This window comes from Sceloporus occidentalis, unplaced genomic scaffold (assembly GCF_023333645.1).
Source record: "Sceloporus occidentalis isolate IW3139 unplaced genomic scaffold, rSceOcc1.0.p SCAF_214, whole genome shotgun sequence".
Lineage (NCBI taxonomy): Eukaryota > Metazoa > Chordata > Lepidosauria > Squamata > Phrynosomatidae > Sceloporus > Sceloporus occidentalis.
This window is the reverse complement of record NW_028317194.1, coordinates 1,128,446-1,153,888: the sequence shown is the minus strand read 5'-3', so window position 1 is coordinate 1,153,888 and position 25,443 is coordinate 1,128,446. Positions and strand designations below refer to the sequence as shown.

At 47.3% G+C, this 25,443-nt stretch overlaps 3 protein-coding genes across 5 annotated transcripts; 1 reads left to right on the top strand and 2 right to left on the bottom strand.

Annotated features, from left to right (window-relative positions):
- Nucleotides 1–213: 213 nt before the first annotated feature.
- LOC149277462 (endothelial differentiation-related factor 1 homolog) lies at nucleotides 214–3,233 on the bottom strand. 3 transcript variants are annotated; one of them, XM_089502872.1, is made up of 5 exons: nucleotides 3,156–3,233; nucleotides 985–1,036; nucleotides 720–880; nucleotides 486–579; nucleotides 214–275 (listed from the first exon to the last, which is right to left on the bottom strand). In XM_089502872.1, the coding sequence occupies exons 1-5, from the start codon at nucleotides 3,231–3,233 to the stop codon at nucleotides 214–216; spliced, it is 447 nt and encodes a 148-aa protein (XP_089358998.1). The 3 variants fall into 3 exon arrangements, with proteins under 3 accessions (XP_089358998.1, XP_089358999.1, XP_089359000.1); XM_089502873.1 differs by having other exon boundaries at nucleotides 774–880; XM_089502874.1 differs by having other exon boundaries at nucleotides 783–880.
- A 261-nt stretch (nucleotides 3,234–3,494) lies between these two features.
- Nucleotides 3,495–6,649, top strand: LOC149277461 (ubiquinone biosynthesis protein COQ4 homolog, mitochondrial-like). Its single transcript, XM_089502907.1, has 8 exons — nucleotides 3,495–3,509; nucleotides 3,931–4,036; nucleotides 4,667–4,858; nucleotides 5,248–5,344; nucleotides 5,660–5,762; nucleotides 5,885–6,014; nucleotides 6,088–6,181; nucleotides 6,490–6,649. Exons 1-8 carry the CDS (start codon nucleotides 3,495–3,497, stop codon nucleotides 6,647–6,649), a joined length of 897 nt encoding a protein of 298 aa, XP_089359033.1.
- A 983-nt stretch (nucleotides 6,650–7,632) lies between these two features.
- On the bottom strand, nucleotides 7,633–9,576 carry LOC149277460 (pseudouridylate synthase TRUB2, mitochondrial-like). Its single transcript, XM_089502906.1, has 8 exons — nucleotides 9,459–9,576; nucleotides 9,134–9,265; nucleotides 8,958–9,032; nucleotides 8,808–8,869; nucleotides 8,572–8,653; nucleotides 8,396–8,468; nucleotides 8,128–8,264; nucleotides 7,633–7,937 (listed from the first exon to the last, which is right to left on the bottom strand). Exons 1-8 carry the CDS (start codon nucleotides 9,574–9,576, stop codon nucleotides 7,633–7,635), a joined length of 984 nt encoding a protein of 327 aa, XP_089359032.1.
- Nucleotides 9,577–25,443: the final 15,867 nt, after the last annotated feature.

Sequence of the window (25,443 nt, the reverse complement as noted above, 5' to 3'; positions counted from 1 at the left end):
TCATGTAAGCAGAAGATGCTCCCCACTAGCACGGCGAGAGACATTGTTTTAGGACTAAATACATTTGTACAGCAGGGAAGAAAATTCCGCGAGGCGGCCCCCATGGCGCAGTCCGAAGACGGCTGCGTTCAGCTTGGCAATGTAGAGCCCCTGGTCGGCTTGCGCCAGACAGGGCGAGATCAGCTGGGGAACACTGATTTCGAGGCTTTGCTTTCATTTATTTTTTGGGCCGGCGTCCAGGGGCTTTCCAATGTCTCTTCCACGCAGCTTTATGCCTGCAAACACAGGAGGTTTTATAAAGAAAGACAGCGTTCCCAACAGAACCCCTTCTACACTTCAGAGATGGATTCACCTGGGGTGGATAAATTAATCCCAGAGCCCCGCATAACCCTCCCGTATTAACGCTGTATAGTTTATAATTCCCTGGGACACCCAGAGCCGCGCGGTGTACGACTGCTGGGGGTAGTGGAAGTCATCCGACTTACCGAGTGCTCTTTCGATCTTTCCCATGACCTGGTTGCTGGGGATCGCTCTTCCGCACTCATAATCTGCGATCACCTGAGGCTTCTCGTTGATTTTCTGCAAGACATGATAGCAATGACTGAAAAGCCCTTTCCACAGAGTAATGCTACAGCCGGCTCAGAGTTATGGGGGTCTGTCTTATAGGAACCGCTTTCACTTGCGAAGAGCCCAAGTCTACTGCTGCACGTGGGCCTTACCGTGGCCAGGTCCTTCTGGGTCATTCCGATTGCCTGCCTGCCCTGCTGGATGACTTTGCCCACCTCGAGGGGCACTCTGTCGTGGTGAAGCTCTTCTGTTTCCCGGTCCAGCTTGGCTGTGTTCTTGGTGATCGTGTGCTGCTTGTTCTGACCGGCTGACCCTGAAACAGAGGATGCAAAAGGTTCCTTCACATGGAAACAAGCTATAAAGCAGCCCCCCCCCCCCCCCAACGCATTTAAATAAGGGGCAGGGGAAACAACATACATTTTTTGGAGGTTTCTACATCTTCGCCTCTTCGCTGAGCAGCTATAATCGCCTGGAAGCAGAAGAAAGTGAAAGGTGAGCTGGTTGTCGAGATACCAAAAGGTTAACACAGGGTTAATTGCAGAGAACCCCAAGTTTTTATCTCTAAAGAAGAATGTGATGTCATCAGGTAATGAGAATTGGCATTCAGAAGAGCCCCCAAAGCAAGAAGACCAGCGAGATCTCCCCATGAGTTACTGTATCCTCCTCGCTCGGCGTCATTAAACTGCGTCTAGCCGCTCTCCTCCGTGGATCTATGCCCTGTCTAAACGGCAGCAGGACTCGCAGCTGTCCTGAGACGTCCGTATAATGTTACTGCATGTGCCGGGAGCCTCGTGCGGGGTATGCTGTAAACACAGACCCCGGAGGGGCGAGAGACGGGGCAGGGCGAGCATGTCCAGCGTCCCGTGCTGCTATATTTACACACACGGTCTAACCAAGTCCTAACTCTGCTTCACACCCCAAACGGAAGGAGCGAAACGCGCCTCAGCCTGGCACACGGGTCACTATACGGTAACACGCGTGGTTTGCTGCCACGACAGCAAGACGTTATCTAATGAACCTCTCTACTGGATATTAGACAGTGGAAACTCTGCCGCCGCTGGCTCGTTAATCTGCCCTGCAGCATCGCCGCGGCAACTTGTACTTTTGGACTCCGGGCGCGTAACTAAGTTTAACAAAAGTCCCAAAACACACACAGAAAAACAAGGCGTTAAACTAGAGGCGTGTTTCTGGCGTGTTCTTTCCCTGTATGCTGGGGAAGTGGATTCTCTATTCATTGATCCCCATCTGGTCATCAATGATGTCGACCTCTGATAAACTGTCTGGACTACTACCTGCTTCCCACCGCATACACGCAGACCACGCGATAATCCGTCACCTATTACCGGCTTTAACGCTTCTTCATGACCGGGAGATGCCGGCTGTGAGTGATTGGAATCTGCTACCCGTTACCCTGGACGGTTCTGTTTTAGAACAGCCATGAGCGGCACAGAGTGAAACGCGTCAAGGTTTTCCTGCCTCCCCCGATGGTTGTTAATAAACATATAAGGAAGCAGATGGCCGCGAGCCACCTCAGTGTTTATGTTGTCGCTGCCTTCTTGCCCTGCTGAGCAAACCAGTCCGATGAGTTTCACCCTCTGTGATCGGAGGCATCTGCCAGCCAGATCCAGGCCTTTTGTGTTTAGATGCAGTTGTTATGCAATTAGGATCACGGTGCACAGTAATTTACAATGCGAGTGTGAGTGTGAGTGATGACCAAATGGGAAAATACAAAAAAAAAAAAGAAGCCATGCGGGGGCCGGGCAGTGTTTACCGTTACCTGTATATAAGAAAAGCTTAAAGAACAATGTCAGCATGTACAGAGCACGACGGTCCCTTTAAAACACACCTTAACGGTGCATGCGCTGTCTCATGGCTACCATAAGACCTCTAGGACCCCCAGAGACACTCTCTCCTTTATCAGTCGTCAGTCTCCGCCATTGCTTTCTGTCTTCATTTGATGTGATCTGCAGACGCGTCCCAACGCGTTTCGCGTATTATAGAAATCGATACATCGCTAAGCTGATTATTTTGTAATCCAGCAGTAAGAATAACACGTTTCTAACACACTTTACATGCCTGATCCTAAACTCCCTCCGGCAGGATACACAGATCCTTCACCAGGGCAGAAGACCCCCCATATAAAGTTGCCCCCCATGCAGAGCCATGTGAGTGGGTGTCCAGCACGTGGTTCCTACTGTTTACAAACCACAGATATTATAACACCCCCCCATGTTAAATTATCTGCAGGCTCCTCCTTTAAACCCCAGGCTGCCCCTGAGGGATACTGAAGGAGGGCATTATCTGAGTAATGGCGCCTGTACTGTGGCCCTTAAAGGCTGTGAATCCCCCCCCCTCATTATGTGGCCCCTAACGCATAGAGCTCCCTCTTGTGTCTAATACTGAAGCTTTTCCTATCCTATGGCTCTTAATAACTGCCCCCTATCCCACACTATAGCCCGTCTGATAAGGTTCCCCCGGCCCTGAGTCTGATACCAGGCTCTTCCCCCATCCCTGTGGCCCGATACCAGAAGCTTCCCCCCCCCGTGGCCCCTAAATGATACCAGGTTCCTCCCCCTTGCCCTGGGTACCTGCTTGGACTTGGCCTGCGCGGCGGTCGGGCCCTTCTTCCTCAGCACGGTCACGGTATCCCAGTCGCTCTCAGCCATGTCTCCGTCACACTGTGCCGAGCCTCTGCTCCGATAGCAGCCAAACTCCGCCCGCCAGCCGCGCTCATTGCACCCCGAGCCTGCCCCTCACTACCCCGCGCGTCATGATTGGCTGTGAGCATTTTAGGCTTCTCATTGGTGGAATACTGAAGAAAGATCTGGAAGACCGGGGCTTAAAACATACAACGGCTATGATTTGCTGGCTCACTTCCACAGCCTCGTGACTCTCCCAGCCCATTGGCTGATGCAACTCCCCTTAACATGATATCACTGTCAGTGAGGTGGGGTAACCCCTTGTGTGCCGCACCGCCATAGCTCTACATTTATTATTATTATTATATTTATTGTTTTATATAGCGCCATCATATTCCGTAACGCTGTAAAATTATTATTTAATAATGATTTCATAATGGCATCAACACATCGTACAGTGCTGCGGAATATGATGGCGCAATAATAATATACTGTCATTCCATTGGGAGATGTGTCATTAGGCTGAGCATTGTGGGAGTTGCTCACGGTTGACCAGCTTAACACTGAAACTAATTCTCACTGACCAAAACTTTCTTACGGGTGGCCAAGCTTATCCGGAGGGCCTGAACTGGGTATAAATCAGTAATATTTAGTGTTTTTATTAATATAGAAAATTGACAAATTACTCAAATATTAATTCACTTTTTGAATGCGCTTTTTCTAGATTTACTGGCGGTTTGCGGCCCCCGAGCACCATGAATCCCAGCACCGTGCGGTGAACCTGGCAGGAGTGCCAGACCATATACTGGTCTCTATACCAGTTTACACCAGTAAGGCTCCCAGTCTATCCAGCAGGTGGCAGCTTATAGGGATTTAAAGGGAACAGTATGGACTGACTAGGCTTCCGTAGGCTGCCTGCTGCAGGCTTCCTGTTTAAATGTCACCCAGAGCAGCAATAAAAAGCCCTGGGAGGTCAGGCTCTGAGCGGCTGGCTGTGGGGCTGAGATTAGGAGTCAGTCCGGCTATCGGCACCGAAGGGGTGTCCCTGTGATTGGGGGTCCCGGAAAGTTAAATGGGGGCTAGGGGGATGATGATAATAAGGGGGCTGCTGAAGTCACCGGCATGGAGGACAATGAAGCCTGTTGCGCCTTTTTATGCAGGCAAGTGAGCCCTGGGTTTACAGGCTTTAAACATACGAGCTGTCAATAATAAGAGCTATGCGGAGCCATATATCCTGAAGCCGGGGATAGGGGACCAGGGCCGGAAAGTCCATGGGGTAAGAGGGGCAGGTGCCGCAAGGTGAGGGGTTTGCTTGATCTGCCTGGTGGCAGCGCTCTTGCCCCTGCTTCAATAAAGGCATGAGTCTTAGTCTTAGCAGGACTTCCAAACCTGGCGCGGGTGACAGGAGCCCTGGTTACGGCTTTGCTGCCTCTGATCTTCTCGCACCGCTCTCCCAGCAGGCACAAGGCTGCGGTTTTACCAAACCAACCACATGGCAGCGGAGGAGCAGGAAGGAGACCTAAAATTCAGCACCGCGCAGGAAGAAAGCGCTCGTGCCCTGTACCCCGACCACATTCCCACCAGCACCCTGCAGAAGGTCCTGCTTTCTGCCGGCTCGGCCGTAATGTCTCTGTATGACCCGTATAGACATGGTAAGAAAATATCTACAACCCTGCTGCCTTCCATACGCATTGTACTGTCACTTTAAAAAGAGGGGCAACTCAATGAAGGGGCTAATTTGGGTCCCCCCAGAAGCAGCCATCGTTGGTTCATCCCGTTTAAATACTCATATGGGTTTGAAGGAGGTGGAGCGCAATGATTGGTGCTTTAGCAGGAGGGAGCGATGGGATTGGTGCAATAATGGCTTTCACGCACTGCGTTGGGGACGTCTTCCTCCTACATGCCCTCTCCCAAAGCACGGAACTTACACGGCGCCTTCTGACAAAATCTAGGCTCCCGCCATTAGTCTGCTGCGGTGTGTGAAACATGTGACTTGACACGTGTGCTGCCGCTTGCTTATATTTGCTTCATGATTATCTAGACATGGTTGCGGTTCTTGGGGAGACCACAGGTGCGCAGGCTCTACAAAACCTCCGAGACCGTATGACCAGGGACCCCGAAGGAATCCAAATATTACAGTGAGTTCTTATTCTTCCATACATTTGCTATATAAGTGATAAACATGTCAAGTTTGATTAATGCCCCCCATCAGACCGCTGCTGGATTAAGTACCAACTACTGCGCTATTCCCCCCCCCATGTTAAAACATATTAACTTATCGCTTCTCCACCAGGTTCTATAAAGAAAGTTTATTCATTTATCTTAAATGATGGGGAAATATGGTACAAATTTTCAGAAAACCACCCCAAAGAACCAAAATGTTTCCAGAAAGCCAGAATCACCCAAAAGGCTCTTATTTCTTCACAATCTGTTCCTATCGTTTTTTACCCCAGGGAACGGCCTCGTATCCGAATGTCTACCTTGGATATCGAGCGGTTGAGACAGATGCCAGATGGGACTTTTGGACGGGAGTACGTACGCTTCTTGGACGTCAACGTAAGTTTCTCCGTAAGCCTCGTGCTGCTATATGACATCATATTTGTTTGCAACAAACAACCTAAAAAAGTTGTAGTTTTGACTGTATTGTCCTGATGGAATGATTATTTTGTGCCCCTCAGCGCGTCTCCCCTGACACTCGCATGCCCGTGAAGTTTGTAGACGACGAGGAGCTGGCGTATGTGGCACAAAGGTACCGTGAAGTCCATGACCTGATGCACACGCTTTTAGGGATGCCGACGAACATGCTGGGTGAGTGCGCTGCCGGCAGGCTATTTTCCGGTAAGCGGATCGGATAATGCTTAACAGCGAATCTTCTCCACAGGGGAGGTTGTAGTGAAGTGGTTTGAAGCTGCGCAGACGGGGCTGCCGATGTGTGTCCTGGGAGCCGTGTTTGGGCCCCTGCGTCTTAATAGCAAGTAAGATTAATCTCGAGCCAATTACCCGGCGTATCGCTCTGCAGTCTACACGCGGCGGTCACGTCTGTTCTCTGCTGGAATTATTCTGCCACGTAATGTGCCATAGAACATTCCATACCAGGAATGAACTCACCAGTAGATCGCTTGGTCCATAGATCACCTTTCTTTCATACTGTGTACCCCAAAACATGAGATACGGTATTTTTAATTGCACCAAAATCGTGCACGGCGGGCGTTTTTGGGCCATTTGATGTCGTATCTGCAGTAGGTAATGCAGTCGCCCTTCTTTCTGATTGTTGGGTTTGCAGGAGGCTGAAGCTTCTGGCAGAGCTCATTCCCTGGGCAGTGCAGAACGGACGCAGCGCGCGGTGTGTCCTCAGCTTCTACTACGAGAACCGCTGGGAGCAGAGCGTGGAGTCCCTGAGAGAGGAGATCGGGATCCTGCCGCCGCCTCCTATCAAATCCTAAACGCCTAAAAGCCGCAACGCTTACTGCAACCCAGAAGCCTGCACTGTGTGTAGATCCACGGCCAAGGCGGAGCAGATGATTGGCTGCAGCAGTAGGCAACCGCAGCTTGTTTACAGCAAGTGTTTCATTTCCCTGCTGGAAAAGGCTGCAGCAGTAGTGTTAGAACCTTGCAATATGCTGTGTTGATGTAATGATGATCTCAGACATTAGAATGATGTCACTGACTGGGGAAACCTCTAGCCTGATGGTTTTCAAAGCTTACCCCAACACCAATGCCCAGATTCCAGCCCAAGGATAGAGTGTTTAAAAGGTTATCATTCATGGTAGATAATGCCCTGACAGACACCATCCATGCTTCAAGATTTCTATCATTTACATTACGAGTAAGCCTTATTTTGGGGTAATTATATCTATATGCCAATAACTCATCCTGTTCATTAAAGTGTAAAGTCCAGCCAATTTAATAATGATATCAAATATTAAAGTTTTTATTTTAAATAAATCGGTGCTTGGTTTTGAACAAAGACCTTCCACGTGGTGTCTTTGCGACGAAAGAAAAAGATTTGAACATCACCTTAATTAGACATATCAGAAGAGCCACGTGCTCTATCCCTTTCCTATATCGCTTCAGATATTTAGTTCCTTTTACTGAACATTTTACTTTGTTATGAAGCCCAAAATAACAGACAGGTGATCCCAAAGGCACTACTCAATGTCTGGGGGACTACCCTTCCAAACATCATCACATTCTCCCCACTACGTTACATTTTATGCTCTCCCCAATTCGTTTCGGTTTCTCTTTTTTTTTTTTTTTTTTGCTCGTGTTTCAAAAGAGAACCTAAATAGGAAAAAAGAATATAGTTTTGGACAAGATTTGCCGAAGTGGGTTTCCAAGTTCTCCTCTGACATCGATGAATGAATGGAGGATTCTGTGATGACATCTGGTTATGCGTTCCCACCGCTCGAGGGGAAGAGCAGAATAATTACATCCTTAGTTCCTCACCGTCCTCGTTACTGGGGGACTCGGTATCTCTCTCCGCGGGTTGCAGCCTATCCAGGTTTTCAATCCTTCTCCTGATCAGTTCCGCGGCTCGGCCCCTGCTCTCCTTTACTGCTTGGCGGATACTGTACAGGTCCCAGTGCGTATGGAGCAAGGCACAGTCAACGGTAAAGGAGCCATCCCGGGTGCGGCGCACTTTAGTACATACCGCTGACGAGCGGAGCTCAAGCCCAATCTCGTGGATGACCTTGCGCAGGTACTGCTGAGTCTCATGCATGCATTGTATCTCTGCAAGGGTAGAAACCGGTATTTTGAAACTTAATAAATCAAGTATATTGCAAAAAAACCCAAAACATTTACATTTGTATGTGATATGTATAAGATGCATCAAATAAACAACCTTAGTGCGTGGGGTTTTTTTTGTTAGTAAGAGCAGCTGAGAAGCCACTGTGCGGAAGAGATGTAGCTTAGGTCTTACCTAATGTGAAGTCTGGTGGCGAGAAATCCAAACAGCGCATCCCCAGGATAATGGGGGGAGATTTCACCATGGGCCGCAGCTGACCCGCTACGGCAAGTTCGTAAGCCTCCTGGCTCTTAAGGTCTATGTGAGAGTGCCTGGGGCGAGAAATGCAACTTAGAAGAGACAGCATGGAAACGCAAACGTCTTGCGTGAACTTTGGTAGGCTACATATAATATATATATATATATGTTAAATATGAAGAATAGTGACACACAGAACACTTACGTTAGCAACGCTTTTCGGTTACTGCCCTGAATCACAGCCAGAATCCTCTCCAACTTGTCTCGTGTGACGTGACCTACGGCAATAAGAAAAAAACGTCTATGACTCTCGTAATGAGTTGCTAGCCTTGTAATAATATTGAAGGGGGTGTTTGGGACCCCCACCTTCAGCACACTTACCATACGTAGTCTTCTCAATTATGCTCCCCGTGTCCGAGAAGTCGTCTGTGGCTGTCCCGAAAGACCCGCACACGGTGTAATCCTTTACCAACGACAAACAGGTGCCACATTATATGAGTGAGGACGGCGGGTGTTTAATTTACTTCCAATCTGATTGTGTAGAAAGTTTATCGAAAGGCAGTGTGTTGGTTCAGAGGCCAGCACCCGCAGAACCCTAAACACAAAGAGTTCCGTACCCTGGTGCAGTGGCTGTTGTACATATCCGTCAGAAGCCGGTTCCCGCGTCCGATTCCCAATACTGATCAAAACAAAAAGATTAAAATCCGCATTAAGCTTTGATAAAACCAGCATGTGCACAAGGGTGGGAAACACGGCTGATTTCTCACCGAAGACCCCAGACGATCGAGCGTCCAGCCTGTGCCCGGCTCCGATCTTCAGACTGGTGTACGGCGCCCCTTTAACTGGAAAGACACCAGTGAGACTGAGCCAAAGAACACGCAACTGCAGCATAAGACATATTTGTTTTATTTGTTCACAGATATTTTCAATGCTTTGCGCTCACCCAGTACATGATCAGCCAAAGCCGGAACAGCGGTGGCCACTCTGGTTAATTCGACGCCGTCTGTGCCCTCTGCGGCTGCCGGCTGGAAGCGGATCAGCTGATGAGGTGGAGGGGTTTCCAGAGAGTTCAGCTCTGTTCGAGATAAACAAGACAATAATTAAAACCAATCTGCCAGTCGCCACACAGGATCCTGGCAGCTGGTTGTAGATTACGTGCTTTTTATATAGAATTTCCCTACTAAAATATTTTTGCAGGGAATTCTCTGTTCCCGCGGGTATGGTATGTACTACGTTTTAAGCAGCGACACCCGTGTTATTCTCTGTACCTTTCAGTAAATTTGTTTCCACGTTGTCGCGCACCAGCATCCAATGGACTCCAGGGGGTTTATAAACCGCAAAGAACCCCTGCAGCGACCGAAAGACGGAAGACGCAGAACGAGACATGATCGGGGCGTCACTTCATGCTTTGGAAGGTGCGTCTGAACACTGAACGAGATTACTGGTTTTTATTTTTTTGCGGAAGTTTGAGACTACAAATCACCAGAATCATTGAGATTAGATATATAAAAAAGTGACTTCAAATAGTGATCTTATTGCCATGGAAACCAGTGGAATGGTCCTGCTTATTGAATCATCCTATTGGTTGCCATGGTGATAAGACACACTTTTGACCTCTGCACCAGAATAACTTTTTTTTTCATGTCCCCTGTTTATCACACATTAGCTATATATTCAGCAAAACAATAGTTTAACAATCCAATAATAATGTTACATATAATAATAATATATAATAATTTAAACATATTACACATACATTTAAAACACAAGAGATTCATCTGTCAAATTATCAATTTCCCATCACAACTATTATTTTACATAATAATTCTATTTAATCACAAATAGCAATAATAATATTACAAACTAAACTAATCTATTACAAAGCATGCATTACACTAAATAACCTCTATGTCCCTAATATCTACCCTCCCTCAGAAAACAAACCGGTGCATAAAGTGACTGATCCCTAAAATCACTCCAACATCACAATCACTCCAGTAAAATAAAATAACTCAAATAAAACTTAACATTCGCCGCACTCACCGGAGCGAGGACTCGCCGCTCTCTCACACTCGGTTTCTGGTCTCTGATGGGCGCCGCCATTGGCTTCCGCTGCAGCGCGTCACGTGACTCGATGACTGAGAGCACCAATATGGCGGCTGCTCCGTGTAGCTCTAGCGGGCGCCATATTGCTACTCCTCGCACGCAGTATTCCAGGCGCCATATTGCTACTCTCAGAAACCCTGTAGGTAGACAAAGACCAGCAGGGGGCAGCCTTGTGTGCAGTTAAAATGCCCTCCTGCCATGTGGAGGGGGTAAGAATTCATGAGATGTTTGATGCTAAGCATTTCTCTGATGGGATTCATCTGATAATATACAGTAATACCGAGCCACCCTTCACTGGGCCTTGTATGCACCATGGCCATGGCTGGGGTATTTTGCGTGACACGATTTCACTTTCTAAGAACTTATGCAGCTGCTGTGATTTTTTGTCATTAATGAAACTCTCCATTCTAGTGAGGCCCCAGCATTTGCGGGGCTAAAACAGGAGGTTTTGGGTGTCTGCAGTAGGAATCGCCAGCACCGAGGTTTCAGGAGTAATTATAATCATGGAGAACATTTAACTTAACATGAAAAAGAAGCTGGCTGCCGGATGTTTTTCTGGTCATTTTTAAAATGTTATTCACTAAATGTTCTTCTGTCCCAGGTTCTGCGTTTGAGTAAGACGAGCGCCCACGGGCTGCATGTTCTCAGACGTGGTCTTGTCTCGGTTGACGTGGTCCCTGATCGGTATGACGGGTTCATTAAGGCAAGGTATTTATTTATTTATTGCGATATATGAAGAGGACTGTGCTATAATATATTAATGTATAATAAGTGGACATTGAACATTGTAACCTAAAGCCCCGAATCTTAACAAAGATTAATGGAGTGGATCGGGGAGAGGTACAGATCTCCCTGATTCCCAAGCAGATTACCAGGGGGTGCAAAGAAAAACCAGGAATGCCACCAGGAATTTGGGGCACATTCTCAGCTGGAACCCCTCTACTTACCCCATTGTCTTTTGGGATCTCCATGACACAGAAGTCTGGGTCTTATCACCGTACTTTGTAACTATGTTACAATATTGATGTTACATTTCATGATTCAGGTTAACACGAGAAAGACGTCTCAATCGCTCCCCCAAAAGTAAGTGGGCGCAACTTTTATTAGCCAAAGCAGCTACAGAAATGATCAGACGGCACATTAACCGTGGCTGCCGGTGCTGAGTTTCAAGGTACGGAGTACACTGCTAGGTGACCGCTATCCCCTCGTTTACACAACTAAAAACCGCCTAATCCAGCAACAGCAAACAGAAAAGGGGAATTTAGGGCAGCATCATACTGTGTATTTTTTTATAGATTTATAATTTTCTTTTGCATTTGCTCAACCAGGGTCAAACGGTATTATTTAAAAAAAAACAAAAAACATTTATTGGGGGTTTTAGGAGATCCAAAAAGGTTTATATTGGCGATGGAGCACAAACCCCATATGTCTTCTTTGCTACTCCTCTGTATTTCATTCCAAGTAACGCATAAGAAATTAACTTTATGGTGAGATTTAGTTTCTTGAAGTCTTTTGTCCTTAAGGTTCCTTTCAGGTCGCAGAGTGTCGAAGGCTACGTGCCAGCCCAGATCATATTTACTGTCCGTGCCTCTGAATTGTCTTATATCAAACTCGGTATTGACAGGGAGACGTGAGGTCAGCCAGAAACTATGTACACGCCATTCACCCAAACCGGCATTGTTGATATAATGATATGCTTGTGCAGGAGGCAATTATTCCTTTGTTTATTCCAGTACCCCCAAGAAACATTTTACCATTATTTTTTTTTTACAGTTCATTAAAAAAATAGAATGACTTGAAAACAAAGCTCTGGTTCCCCAATATGGTCACCAGAGCTGAGGAGCAGAATGACGAACTCAACAACTCGAGTAGTTTGTCCATGAATCCATAACCTTTCTTTACAAAAACGGTCGGATAAAAATCTTTATTTTTGGATAGAACCTCTATCGTTGGCGTGGAATGACTCTCTGTGGAAGAAGTGAGTTGCTAGGGGCAAGGGGCAGTCGAAACGTGACTCCAGACTCTCCGATGAGAGCAAGAACATCTTTATGAAAATGTCCAGACAGCGGTCCTTCAATCCTGAAAGAGAGTAGAACCGAAACAAGGCTTCCGTCATACCAGATAATACATTGATCATTTTTTATTTCATTTTTTGGGGGTTTTAAGCTTACCTTTGTCCTTTAAAAGGCTTCCGAAGTTTTTTTTCTATCTTCTGGAGATTGTGGATCCTGGATAGTTCTGCATGAAACTGCGATACGGGCTGATGTCTCACAGCGAATGGTCCTGCAAAGGATGAATGAGACTGAGCGACCTATTTCAGTGACGCCGTGTTGTGATTCTGCAGCCATCGTGGGATTATTTATTATTATTTTATACAGTCTATTTTGGTGAATGTTTGGTAAGGCTTTAAGACTCACCCGCTGTCTGTGAGAAAGGCCCATCCTTGAGTAGGGCGTTCTTGGCCAGTGGTGCTGGATGGGGCTTTTCTTCTTCTGCAGAGATCCCAGGACAATTCCAGGACCCGTACGTCTTTTCTTCTCCGTTTTTCAAACTTTCGGTAATGTTCCAAGCTCTGAGCTTCAGGTTTCGGTGTCTAGATTTCAGTAAGGGATCTGCCAAGGTCGTAGAGAAGAAACCAGTCACCCGCTTCGCTCTCAATCCAGTTCCTGTCTACTTGCTAAATGTCTTTCACTCACCTCGCAGTGGCTCCAGTGTCCTTCGTTCCGTCTCCAACTCACATTCATGCCTATACATAAGTGACGCAAAACATCTAGTTCCAGTTGGAATCAACTCATTTCTTTTTGCATTTCCCATAAAACAAACCATTGCGAGGACTTAGAATTCAACCATAACGATTGCACTTACATTTGCTGGCCCTGCCTTTCCTTTCGCGTTGGCCGCACGAGTTCAGTTTCCGTCTTGGCCCTCTGATACAACAGATATCCCGGCTCCAGGCAATGAACGGATGCCACGGGTGTTGGTCGCAGACCCAGAGAACTTTTTGGCTTTTTGATATCAGGAGGTCCAGAGTGGACCAGCTTGGATGTGGAGTCCAATACTCCCAGGGGGCTTAGCTTCGGAGGCTGCACGGAGAAATAAAGCAAAAACAGATATATTAATGCATTACCTGGATATTATTTTCTTAGAAGAATAACATCCAAAAAAAATGATTTCACCATTGGCAGGACCCTGGCGTTAATTGTCTGGGTGACCTCTGACCCGTTCTCCTTGATGGTTCCAGGTTCTCCTCGGCAGTGGCTGCCCCTCCTGTGTTTGATCCGGTGCTCTGTTGGTGTGGTGGTTACGTCACGCGGTGAAGCACACTGGGTAACAAAGAACGGCAAAGCCAGTCAACCTTGCAGCGGTCAGAAAGATGTTTGTGAATTGACATCGTCAGACGCTTGTGTCGTGCAGGTCTCCTTACAGGACTCATTTTTCTTAAATAGTTGTTGCGTCGTCTGTGTTTTAATTTGCAGACTTTATTTTTTTCGTATACTGACCTGGACTTGGGACAGCAGAGGTCCAGCAGTGCCCTCACTTGAGTCAGTAGACCATGATAGCATCGAGTTTCTCCTAAACCAGAAGAGGACATTTAACTATACAGCTCTCCCCAAACTGTGAATAAAGCAACGGTAACCTTGATGGTCTGTTTTTGACCCCTGCTTTGATTGGTGATGTGTCTTTTGGTACAAGAACCAAGAAGCCCCCCTATGCGCCGATCACATTAGGCTTACCGTGAATTGGGGGCTTGGCTTTTATTATCTCCTGACCTGCTGGTCTGTCGGCTGAGGAGCAGCCGTATAGGGTGACTTTTAGTGGGACAATGTTTGGAAGGATCGGGCATCTTTGGCTGTTTCTCAGCGTGATCTGGTGGATCGCGTGCAGGTGAAGAAGCCACAGGTTGGTTGTTCTCCAATGTAACATGGTTTCTGTGAATTGGTGAGGACAGGACATGCGTGTTGATATAAGTTGAAGTATAAAACCTGCAATAAAAACTACGTACGGCTTTGGAAGAACCTTGGATAGTGACATAGAGCTGCTGCATATATTTTCGTTATATAAATATGGCCTTTGGGTGCATATGGCGTAACTCGGTGGCATCCTTTCTCCACCACGTGGCTTCCTAAGTAGACCTGGGTGGTCGGTTTTATCACGTTGAGGTGAGGACTGGCCAGAGCTGTGACACTGGGCTTAGTTAGACCATTTCTGATGCCGTACCGGCTTATCCTCGGCCCACCATCATAAAACCTACTATATAAGAATACTTTCAGGTCTGTAACGGAAATAAACAAATGCGCTACGTGTTTCCGTGAACATAAATCCCGTATTATCACTCTGGGGAGATCGCGTTTCAAAGCGGTCACTAATCCCGGCACGTTTTACGTAAACCTTTTAAAGTGGATGAAAAAGGATTAGCCGCAATTGGATTATTACGGTTTGTAGGGATTTGGTAATAAGTGCTAGAATAACCAGAATCAACAGCAAAAAATGTCACGTTTTCATGGAATTTTATGAGTTCCTGGGCGTACAGCCATGTATTTGCCGGGATGGGAAAAGTAAAAGGTATTGAGGACTGTATCGTTGCGTACCTGCTCAGGTTACTGTACTCGTCCTTGGCAGTGCGTTTAGTGACCGCTCTACTCTCGAAGCGCCCTTCACTGGTAATGGCGCACACCGTGAAGGTGTACTCTGTGCTGGGAACGAGGCGGCGGGCGGTGTAAGAACGTTCTGTACCCAAGTAGACCGGCTTCCCGTTCATGCATAGCTCATAGTTGAAGAATCTACCTAGAGGGGCTCTGGGCACATCCCACGTGATGAAGATCTCGCTTCGGCCGATGACATAGACGGTGAGTTTGCCCGGAGCATGATCACCTTTGTCGATTGTCCGGGCAACTAGAGATACCTTCTGGCCCCGGCTGCTTGACGAGCAGGCACACACGCTAAAAGTGTAATTAGAGGATGGCGACAAACCTCCTACTATGCAGCCAAGCTCAGAGGTGGTCTCCATGGGAGTCTCCTCTCTGAACACAATGTAAGATTTTATGGTTGCGCCATTTTCAGCAGGGGGTGACCAGCTGAGTCTTACTTTCGTAGCCGTTCGACTCGTAACCTGGAAGTTCAGAGGACAGCCGGGCAAAGGTTCGTCCACGGTCACCGACGCCACCGGGCTTTCTGGGCTTCGGTCTCCTATGGTTTCCATGAAAACTCGAAGATTGTATTGTTGGCCTGGCTTGCAGTTCGAGATTAGATAGGAGCTTGATGGGCCTTTGTAAAGGAGCCTTTCACCATCGAAGAGACTATAAACAAAAGAGAGACATGCCTATTAAATCAGACCGCGGGGCGTCTCTGACACCCAACCGACGCGTTCCTCTTACCTGTATGTGACGGACAGGCCGCTGTTTGGTGTGTGTTCCTCCCAGCCGACCCGTATGGACCCTGACGTCAGTATTTCAGTTCTGGGACAGCGGGGCTGGGGCAGACGCTGGAGATTGACGAGGGTTTCCTGCACCTCCTCCAGCAGCTCTTTTCCAGCTGTTTGGGAAGCTGCAGCCTTCTGCGGAGGAGTCCAGAGAGAAACGAGACGGTTTAGTGGGAAATAGCGAACCTCCCCGGTAGACACACGGATCTACACACGGAGAGACCTTACGTCTCACACTGTGCTCAGCTCATCTCATCCCGTGTGTCTCCTATCTGACTCTTATTTATTATATTCTGCATTTTATTTGGTTTTGTTAAAGTTAAATGACCATGAGCTGAGGAGCCTATTCCAGAGAGAACGGATTGAGAAGTCGCACTGTGCCAAGCCGAACAGGTCGATGACGGATGATTCTCGCTGGAGCTCGCAGCCAGCCATTGGTCTTTTATCACTATTGTGAACCTTGGAGATATTGACGACCTTGCTCTTTGGAAAAAAACAACCCATAGCAACCTACTCCATGGTGACAAAGCCACCGCCGGTCACAATGACATCTGTCCCACCATCCCCACTGACCCAGTAAAAATATTTATGGGACGCTCTTCCATGGAGACAAATTCAAACACTCTGTACGGTTATTGGGCTTGCTTGTGTCCTCTTCATTTGGGGGTCCCATTGGACGCCCCACCTCTGTGTCCTTCTTACCTTTAGGACTTCTTCCAGTACAGGGTGCTGCCGAAGCCTCACAACACCTTCAGGGTAACTGGATAAGACCTTCACAGTCCTGTATTAAAAAGCATAACAAGCATGAGTTACGTTCTTTCCTCTGGACACTTTTCCAGTCTCTCTTTTAATGCTAAAGCGACATATTTTGTGTAATTTAGTTTGTTTGAGTCGAAACCCTAATAACTTTACATTATAACTGGTTTAGGGGACATACATGGCAGCAAACCAGCAGGACTCCTGCTCGTCCGAGCGTAGCAGGCGGCTGAGGGTGTCGAGAATCCGAGGGAAGGACGCGCTCTTTAGAACGTGCTGGTGGCCGACGCGGTCCGTGGCTAAGCACGTGAGCGCGAAGCATGCATTGCGACTCCCTCCAGCATCCCCTTCCGACATCATGGCCTCCAGGCGAGACACCTAGAATTGTGGGGTTACGCTAAGTCAAACATACAGGGGTTCAGACGAATAATGTTCAGAATGTTGGGGCGGAAGAAGGGTGAAAGGTCCTTACCATGTGTTCAGCCTCCTGTAGACCAAGTACCCTCTTTCTCCCGACGTCTGTGTCGCAGAGGTGCCCCAGAGTAAATGCAGCATTCAACCCACAGCCTGTCAAGGAAAGGGTTAATGACAAGAAGCTCATAGAGAATGTCCATCACGGGTTTTTGGTGGGACGCTCACCCGCTTCATCCACGCGCAGCGAGACCACCAGCTTTTGGAGTATGGCCTCGGATTTGGGGTGGTCCAGAAGCCTGGCGCAGCCCTGGGGGCACATACAGATCCGGGCAAGCACCAGGGCACAGTTACTGGCCGTCCATTCACTGGGGCAGCCCAGCAGGTCCGCAATGTTCTCGATGATAAAGTCAGCGTCGGGGGATTCAAGAATCCATCGGCGACCGGAGCTGCTCTCTGCCTACAGATGACACCGGAGGAATTATTAGACGGCCGATTCTGGACACAGAAGGGGTGACAGCCGAGATATCCCTGGCTCGATGCACATAGTTCACTAAATCACAAGAAATTTACAGAGAGCCAGAGGCTCAATGGATGGAATTTGCTACTTTGGATCAAACGGAGGAGTTTGGGGTCTTTTTTTTATTCTCGGTCTGGTATCGTACCTTCCCTGCTCGCCCGGTTTGTACGGCAGCGAGACGAGCGTTTCCTTCTACGATTGAAACGCAAACATAAGATGTGATGGCAGCCAAGATAAACGCCGACCGCAAACTATTATCTCCTGAGTGTCCTCGGAACCCAGTTCTGCTCAGTTTCCTTTGCAGAATAGCAGCGCCTTTACTGGTGTCACCGGCAACACTCTGGGCTGATTAACCAAAAACCATTACAGGTGCCGCCCGTGGCCGAGTTCCCAGCAGAGCCGGCAGCCGGCGCGGAGACGCTCACGTGTCACAGCAGACTGTATATCGTCATTAACTGCCCCCGAGACAACGGCCATCGCTGCTATCGTTTGTAGTGTCTTCAGTCCAGTAAGCATGCATTCTCGTAAACCCGACACAGGTCACTGCAGGCTCTCACTCACCAGCGTTCCCAGCGCCCCCGCAGCGTTCATCACAACCTCCGTGTCCTCCCACTGTAACATGTCTCCCAATCTGACCAGCAGGTCCCAGTCTGTCCAGCTCTTGGCCAGCTCCACCAGCAGCGAGGAGATGTCTGGGTCTTCTGCCACCGTGCCCAGGATGTACGCCGCACTACTGCACAACCTGCACAAGAGTCAGAACAGATGGTGAGAATCTAAAATACTTTACTGTGAGGGTAGTTGATAAGTGGAGCAGCCTCCCAGCAGAGGTGGTAGAGGGTAATACAGTGAGGGTATTAAACAGGCATGGGATAGACATACGGCTCCTGAATCTAAGACGAGATCAACGACTGATTAAGGTTTGAGTCTTTACAGCAGGAGAAACGGCGACTAGACGGGGCCGTCAGGGGCCGATCTGTTCTAGGTTACGTGGGCATTGTACCGGCTTCTAAAAGATGGAGAAAAGCAGAACCTGTAATAATATTTTTTCTTGGCAATTAAAAGCCCCCCTGATTCTAGAATGAATCGGTGAATTTGATGAATGAATGAATGATTTATTAAGGAGAATTAAGGTCCGTTTTATCCGACGCGATAGAGATGAATACATTGTATCTGCGTAGATCAAAGCACCCTTTAATGTGAGTTTGTTTTATTATTTGTGGGGTTCTGCGCTCTTTTAATGCACAACATCCGGAGCGCCCGCCGTTCTTCGAGTTTAGAGGATCTGGAAAGTCTTGCCCTGTAAGTCACTTAAGTGGCTGTGGCAGCACAGGAGAGAATGCTTCCCCTCCTCTTACACCTTGGCACGGAGCTCCAGATCAAATCCTGTAAACATCACAAGCCTGGCCGGGATCTCCAGTTGCCGGGAAACCCTCGTAACTAAACTAATCCCGAGCGGAGCCCGGAGCGGACGTCTGCCAGCAAGACCCCGGGAAGACGCGAATCACCCGAACCCTCTGGGGCACAAGACTTGAAAAACAAGAGGAGAAAGCGCCCGTGCGCAGACTGCTCGGGACCTCTGCTAATCCCCTGCACAAAGAGTTAATAAACAGGGATCAGAAAGGCAGTTTAACCCTAAGAATTAAGCGATCAGTGCGTTGCTTTAGTAACCAGAGGGTTAAGTATCATTGGATCTCGTTACAGACGTTGAGGTTTAATAGTCTAATCCACTGCAAGTGGTACTTAATACATTGTTCGTGGAATGTGCTGCTTAGCGGACATGGCCCATGCACCCACCGCGGGATTCGAAGAGCTGGAGTATCTTTGTTCGGCTTGAAATGCGTGGGGGTCTGACATAGCTAACGATATACCGCTGGGAACCCCCCCATGTCATTTCTCAGGACCTTTGGCGTTTAATGGTCACCCCGTCTGCAAGACCATGACCTACGGGGACGATCGACTAAGGTGTGATTACTTCACTACCGGCACGTCTCCATGTCCTCTAGTATTCTAATTCTATGTAGCCTGTGTACCATCTGTAGGGGGCCACAGCTCTGGAGAAGTGCAAAATGGGGGGCACCATCCCAGAACGTGGTGGTCACAGTAGCCCGAATCCCAGTGCTTTCCTGTCCTGGCCAGTATCGCTCGCAGTTACAGCCAGATCTCTTGTATCAGCCCCACGGGGTAATTTATCCGCACTTTGAGTTATTAAAGTCACATAAGCTGCCGTGACCAGGAGATAATGAGCTCTGGGAGCTCTCGGCGCCGCTATGGCTCTGCCTATTGGCTCGCTCTGTTTACCCGGCTGTGCCTTTTATTTAAGCTACAATTTATTTTGGGCTTGGTTGCTGAGTATCTGTCATGCTCCTTAAAAGATGTGTTTACTGTGCGGATATAACATGCTTCACACCGCAGAGGTCTCGACCATTACCCAACGCGTCCCCTCCTTGTGTCAACGCGATCCGGAGGTTTCCTCAGCGTCTGTTTGTAAAAGGTTCACCCCGGGGCCAGCCCGAACTCCGCTGATAACCCCCTTTTTGTTCTTCGTGTGACGGGCAGGAGATTTTGTTACTATTATTATTACAGCGATGTCACCATTTGTGTCGTTTTCACAAAAGCCGCTATGGGTGGTCCCCTCTCTCTATCAAAGATTTCAGTGGCCCTGGTCCCCCCCCCGCAGGCCTTTTGGTTGGGGAGGAAAGGACTGGGTCATATAAGGGGCTCTGGTGTCCACCATGGCCCGCAGGCGCGTTTCGCACGGGAACCTCTGGGCTTCAGTTACAGCTTTTCAGTCTAAATATTTTTTTCTCGTTTTCTTCTTACAGGAAAAAGTAAATGGGGGGCCACACAGCCTAAAGGGGACCCCCCCGGCGATAAAGTAAATAGGGGGCCACACATAGCCTAAGGGGGATCCCCCGGCGATAAAGTAAATGGAGGGCCACCCAGACTAAAGGGGATCCCCCGGCGATAAAGTAAATGGGGGCCACACATAGCCTAAAGGGGACCCCCCGGCGATCCTCACCTGACGTCGGGAGCTCTCAGCAGGTTGCACAGAGCCGTTATGTACTGTCTGCACCGCGAGTCGGTCATCAGCGCCGCCATCACCTGCTCCCGGTACGCCTGCACGTCGTTCATTATCACTTCTACCCCCTGCTGCACCACATGGGGAAGGGGGGAGAGAAGCTGGGGCAGAACGCCGTCCATGTCGGGCACTTTATCTTCCGCTTCTCCCGCCACCATCAGCTGCGCCCTGTCAGGAGAGGTAGAGGCTCAGACTTCTTACATCGCTTCCAGTCTATGCCCCTCCGTTCGGAGTCCTGCCCTCTACCCACCCTCCTCTCTCACTTTCACCCCCTGCTGCCCTCCTCTTTCTCTCTCTTCTTCCTTGTCCTTTTTTCCACCTTAATGTCTGATCTCCCTGACACTTTTTTCACGATTTACAAAATTGACAAACATATTTTAACATTTAAAAAAACAATTTAAAAAATGAATCCCTACGAAAACAATTTACAATCTTAAAAACAAAGCGAAGGGGACCCCTGAGCCTGATCTGGCATAGGGTCTAGGCGGTAATGATCGAGGCTAAAATTATTATTTCATTATTAAAAATTATTATTATTTGAGGCTGAAATTATTACCCCCTCATTAGAAATCTGCTGCTGCAACAAACCTTACTGGACCCTGAGCTGTCAATCAGCTGTCAATCACTCCCTTCTGTGGTGAGATGTCTGTCGAGGACTTTTGATTGACATCTGGTTTATTTTTTATTTTTTTCTTCCCTAAAGAAATGCAATTTTCTGATTTTCTGGTCCTAATTTTTTTTTAGAATACATTTCTTGTTCCATCGATAGGGTTTATTCCCAAAAGTAATTTTAATCATTTTTTATAAATATAAGAAACGAATTTAATGCACTTAATATTTCATACCCTGTGAGATTAGTTTGGGGGTTTTGTGTATTTTCCCCCATAATTTAAATGCCTTCAATCTCCAGTAATGAATAATCGCGTTACTCACGCCTGCTACGGGGAGAATATTTAAATTGTGTTTTTTTAACCCAAATCTGTATTCGCTGTCCGTTAATATATGGCGTGGAACGTACCTGTTGTGTTATTGCCGTCCGGAGCTGTTCCCAGTCCTCTCGCCCCGTTCTAGTTGCGGTCCTTGTTTCTTTTTTTTTGTGTGTTGCGTACAAAGATAAATGTTTCTTTTCTCTTCCTTTTCTCCAATCAGGGCAGAGACCGTCCTCCGGGAGGCAGGGATCGGTTTGCTTGATCGCAGTCCGGAGACGCGGAGTTGCACCTCCTTTAATCCGGATTACTGTGATTGTGTGGATGCGCAGTAACGCTGGGCTTGGGCCGGAGAGATACATAATAACGATCTGAAAGAAGAATCGCTAGTCAAAGATACTTTGTTGCATTTATTTTATAATATAAATTACTATGATTTATATTTATTTATTTAAAAAAAAAAACACCTGGGGTTTTTCCTTTTTTGCCCTAGTTATAAATAAATTGGTCTTTATTGAGCCAGACCACAAAAATTGTGTGATTATTTTATTTCATTATAAAAAATAAAATAAAGGAGTGAACTAAAATTGCAGCGGCTCTAAAATGTAATTTTCTAAAAGTAATTATTGCCTTTTAATGCAGAAAGTGTTTCAATTGTAAAATATACTTTTATGCTTATTTCAATTATATGTAATATTTTTTTTTTTTTTTTTTTTTTAATTTTTTAAGTCTTTGTGTGTTTGCAGGTTCCTGGCACCGTGGCTTTATGGCAAAGGGAGACATTGTGGGGGGGGGGCGACATTTTTTTACAGATGCCCCTGGATGTGATGGGTTAATGTCCATGGAGCTGCTGGTAGAAACTCCGCCCACAGCTATTACAGCTGGCGGTGGGACACGCCCTCTAGTGCTTTCGCCCCGCCTACTCCAGGAAGTGCACACAATGGATGCCCGGGTGCAGCAGTTTGTGTCTTTGTGCTCGCTGAGCCACAAGGGACAGAGATATTTGTGTCATGGCGGAGTCCGCGACCTGCGCTCCGGCGGCCTGGAGATCACGTAAGTATGAGATGTTACTAATGCTTTACAGCTTGTATCCTGGGGCAGAAAAAATCCAGTACATTGTGGACACCGCTGGCTACAAAAGAGTTAACTGACCAGTAATTCCAGGTAACAGTGCATTACTGGCAGAGGGGGTTAATGGGTTAACTGTTTGCTGTTGCTGGTGCGTGTCCCCGCTGCGTATAGAATCCAGTGGATTGAGGATCGTGGGAATTGTCCATCTGCAGCTTTATTTTCTGTGTTTTTCCTCCCCAGTGTAACGAATGGCATTGAGGTCTGGAGATCTGAATTATCCAAGGAGACCCTGGAGGAGTGGGTGAGTGACTGGGTCCGCTTCAGTTATTAAATAACGCATTGTTTGTGGCATTAAATCACCAGCCTGCCCGGCGCTGCCACGTGAAGCCCTGTGCCGCTGTGTTATATGTCGTTGATCAACCGTTTAGATCGTAAGCTCCGTGGGCTCCCCTCGTGGAAATCACTAATTCATGATTCCTATCCAGACTCCAAGAGAACGCTGTGGGCGCTGCGTGGGGTAAAATATGCGCCGTGAGGAGGGGAGCAGGGCCGTAAATAAATACACTTTTTGTTTTAAGGACACATCTGGGAGTTTCGGGTCTCCAGAGGACAGCCCAGGAGCCCTGCGGTAAGACGTTCCGTATAAGTTATTATTAATGTTTTATATAGCGCCATCAAATTCCGTAGCGCTGTACAATAAATGGTGTTTTATAGACATTAAAGTAATTTGACTGCCAGTGTTTTATGATGTCATTGATGATGTCATTTATATTTAAACGGTGTCTTGTGCTCTGATTTCCCGTAGAAAGATTTTTGAGCGGGTGACCCCGGTTCTGGATGTGAACGGCAGCCTGGCCACCCTGAGCCTCTCGCTCCATTCTGGAAACGTGACCCTGGAGCTTTTCAAGCTGTCCATCTCCAAGACGCGCATGCACCTCCAGACCCTGCTCTTTGATTTGGCCGACCGGGTGCAGGATCTTGAAAAGTGCCAGAGGGGTAAGGACAGGGAAAGTTCTGCTGCTGTCCCCGTCCGAAGTGAGTTACTGTGTGGCACTAGAGTATGCATGTGTAAGTGTATGGTGTTAACATGTGTGAGTGTGTGTCAGCATGTGTGTGAGTGTGTGATAGCGTGTAAGTGTATAGTATTAGGGTGAGTGTGCATGTATTATGTTATATTATAAGCTACGCCACGCATTTCACTCCTGTCCTGCTGTAATATTGTATTTTCCCATCCCTCCCACAGGAGGCAGCGTATCGGCAACACCCAGTCCCGTGAAAGCGGCTTCACTTAACAATTTAATGCCCATTCCAGGTGAGTGCGGACGGGCGGCTCATGATCCGCGCAGGAACTGCAGCGAGTGAACCCTCGGCGTTCGGTGTTCTTGAATATTTGGTAATTTTATTATATTTGCCCCGTTCCTAATTTGTTTTGTTTTCCCACCGATCAGACATTGAAGCTCGTAGGAGAGGCTATGGGACCTCGATCACAAATATTAAGAAGAGGCTGCCGGGAGAGTCACTCGTCAACCCCGGGTGCAAAAGGTACAACTCATGGCGTTCATACCAGCTGGGGAACGATATAGAGGCGGGGGGGCGGCGGCGGCGAAGCATTGACTTTATATTCTCTCGTTTCAGAAAAAAACCTGCGACGGGGGTAGATTTTGAAGAATCCTGACGAAAACGTCCAAAAACACGGCACTGATGTGAGGGAGCGCCACCTACTGATGGGTCAATGGTACTACAGTCTCCAAAGAAAAAGGACCCTGGAGGAAACGCATCGGGATTGACTCGTCTATTATGGTCAGAAATGATCTTTTATACAAAGTCATGGTTTTAAGGGGTCAAACAAACAGGACGCTCCGGGCCGGAAACTGTCCAATCAGATTAGGGCGTAGGAGCCGGTCCGACGGCTGGAGTACCTATCTTCAAGCATTAACATTCATTGCGTCTTTACGGCTACCTTGCTTATAGACCAGATTTGTCACCCTGTATTAACTTAGCCCCCTACGATGTGATGGCCGACCCTCGGCACTCCGGCTATTGCATTTACTGCCAACGCGTTCCGCGGGATCTGACGTCTGGCCAGCACCGCTCCTCGTGTGTCTGCCCGATTGCCGTATTCTGAATGAGATGATAAATCCTTGTGAATTAGATCGGTTCACGAGGGGTCGCAGGCTGCAGGGTTTTAATCCCCCCCTTATTTTTAAACAAGAATAACAAACATTTATGTAACAACAAAAAAGGCTTTATTTACAGTCAAAATAATGCACAAATAAGAAGATTAAATTAAGACAGTCGAACCTTATACTAAACATGCATTAAATTATTTTTAACCCTTTTTTATGCAGTATCTTTTAGCCTTTTATTGGGTGAATGTGTTTGTCTTTTTTACCTCCCAGGACTTAAAAAGGAATTTTATGAATTAGCAGATAAACTCACTCGGTGCTGTTTATGTTGTGTGTGTATATATATATATATATATATGTGTGTATATATATAATATATATATATATTCATATTTTTTTAACATACCGGATATTTGGAAACTATATAACATTTTTAACTTTTATCAATAAAATGCCGGATTATAAATATATTGTGATTATTTTCATACAATAATCGTTACATTATAAGGTTTGGGGTTGGTCGATGGGCTGCGTCTGGTGGGATTTTTTTTTTAATTTTTTTTGTAGGCTTTATGAAAAGAAAAGTATTAAACACAATTAATATCGTAGAGAAAGTTAAGGAAGTTCGGCAGAAGCGACGAAATTGACAACAAGCCTTCTGTGACCTTCCAGTCGCATTCCCGATGTGCCATCAAGAAAAATACTATCTTAAAAGTGTCTGAAAGTTAGACATCTATGTATAAAAGTATATATATATATATATATATATGTTAACTGTATGACCACAGACGGAGATCCTCCGGCTGCCGGCAGCCAACAAGCCAGCGGCCAGCAGCCAG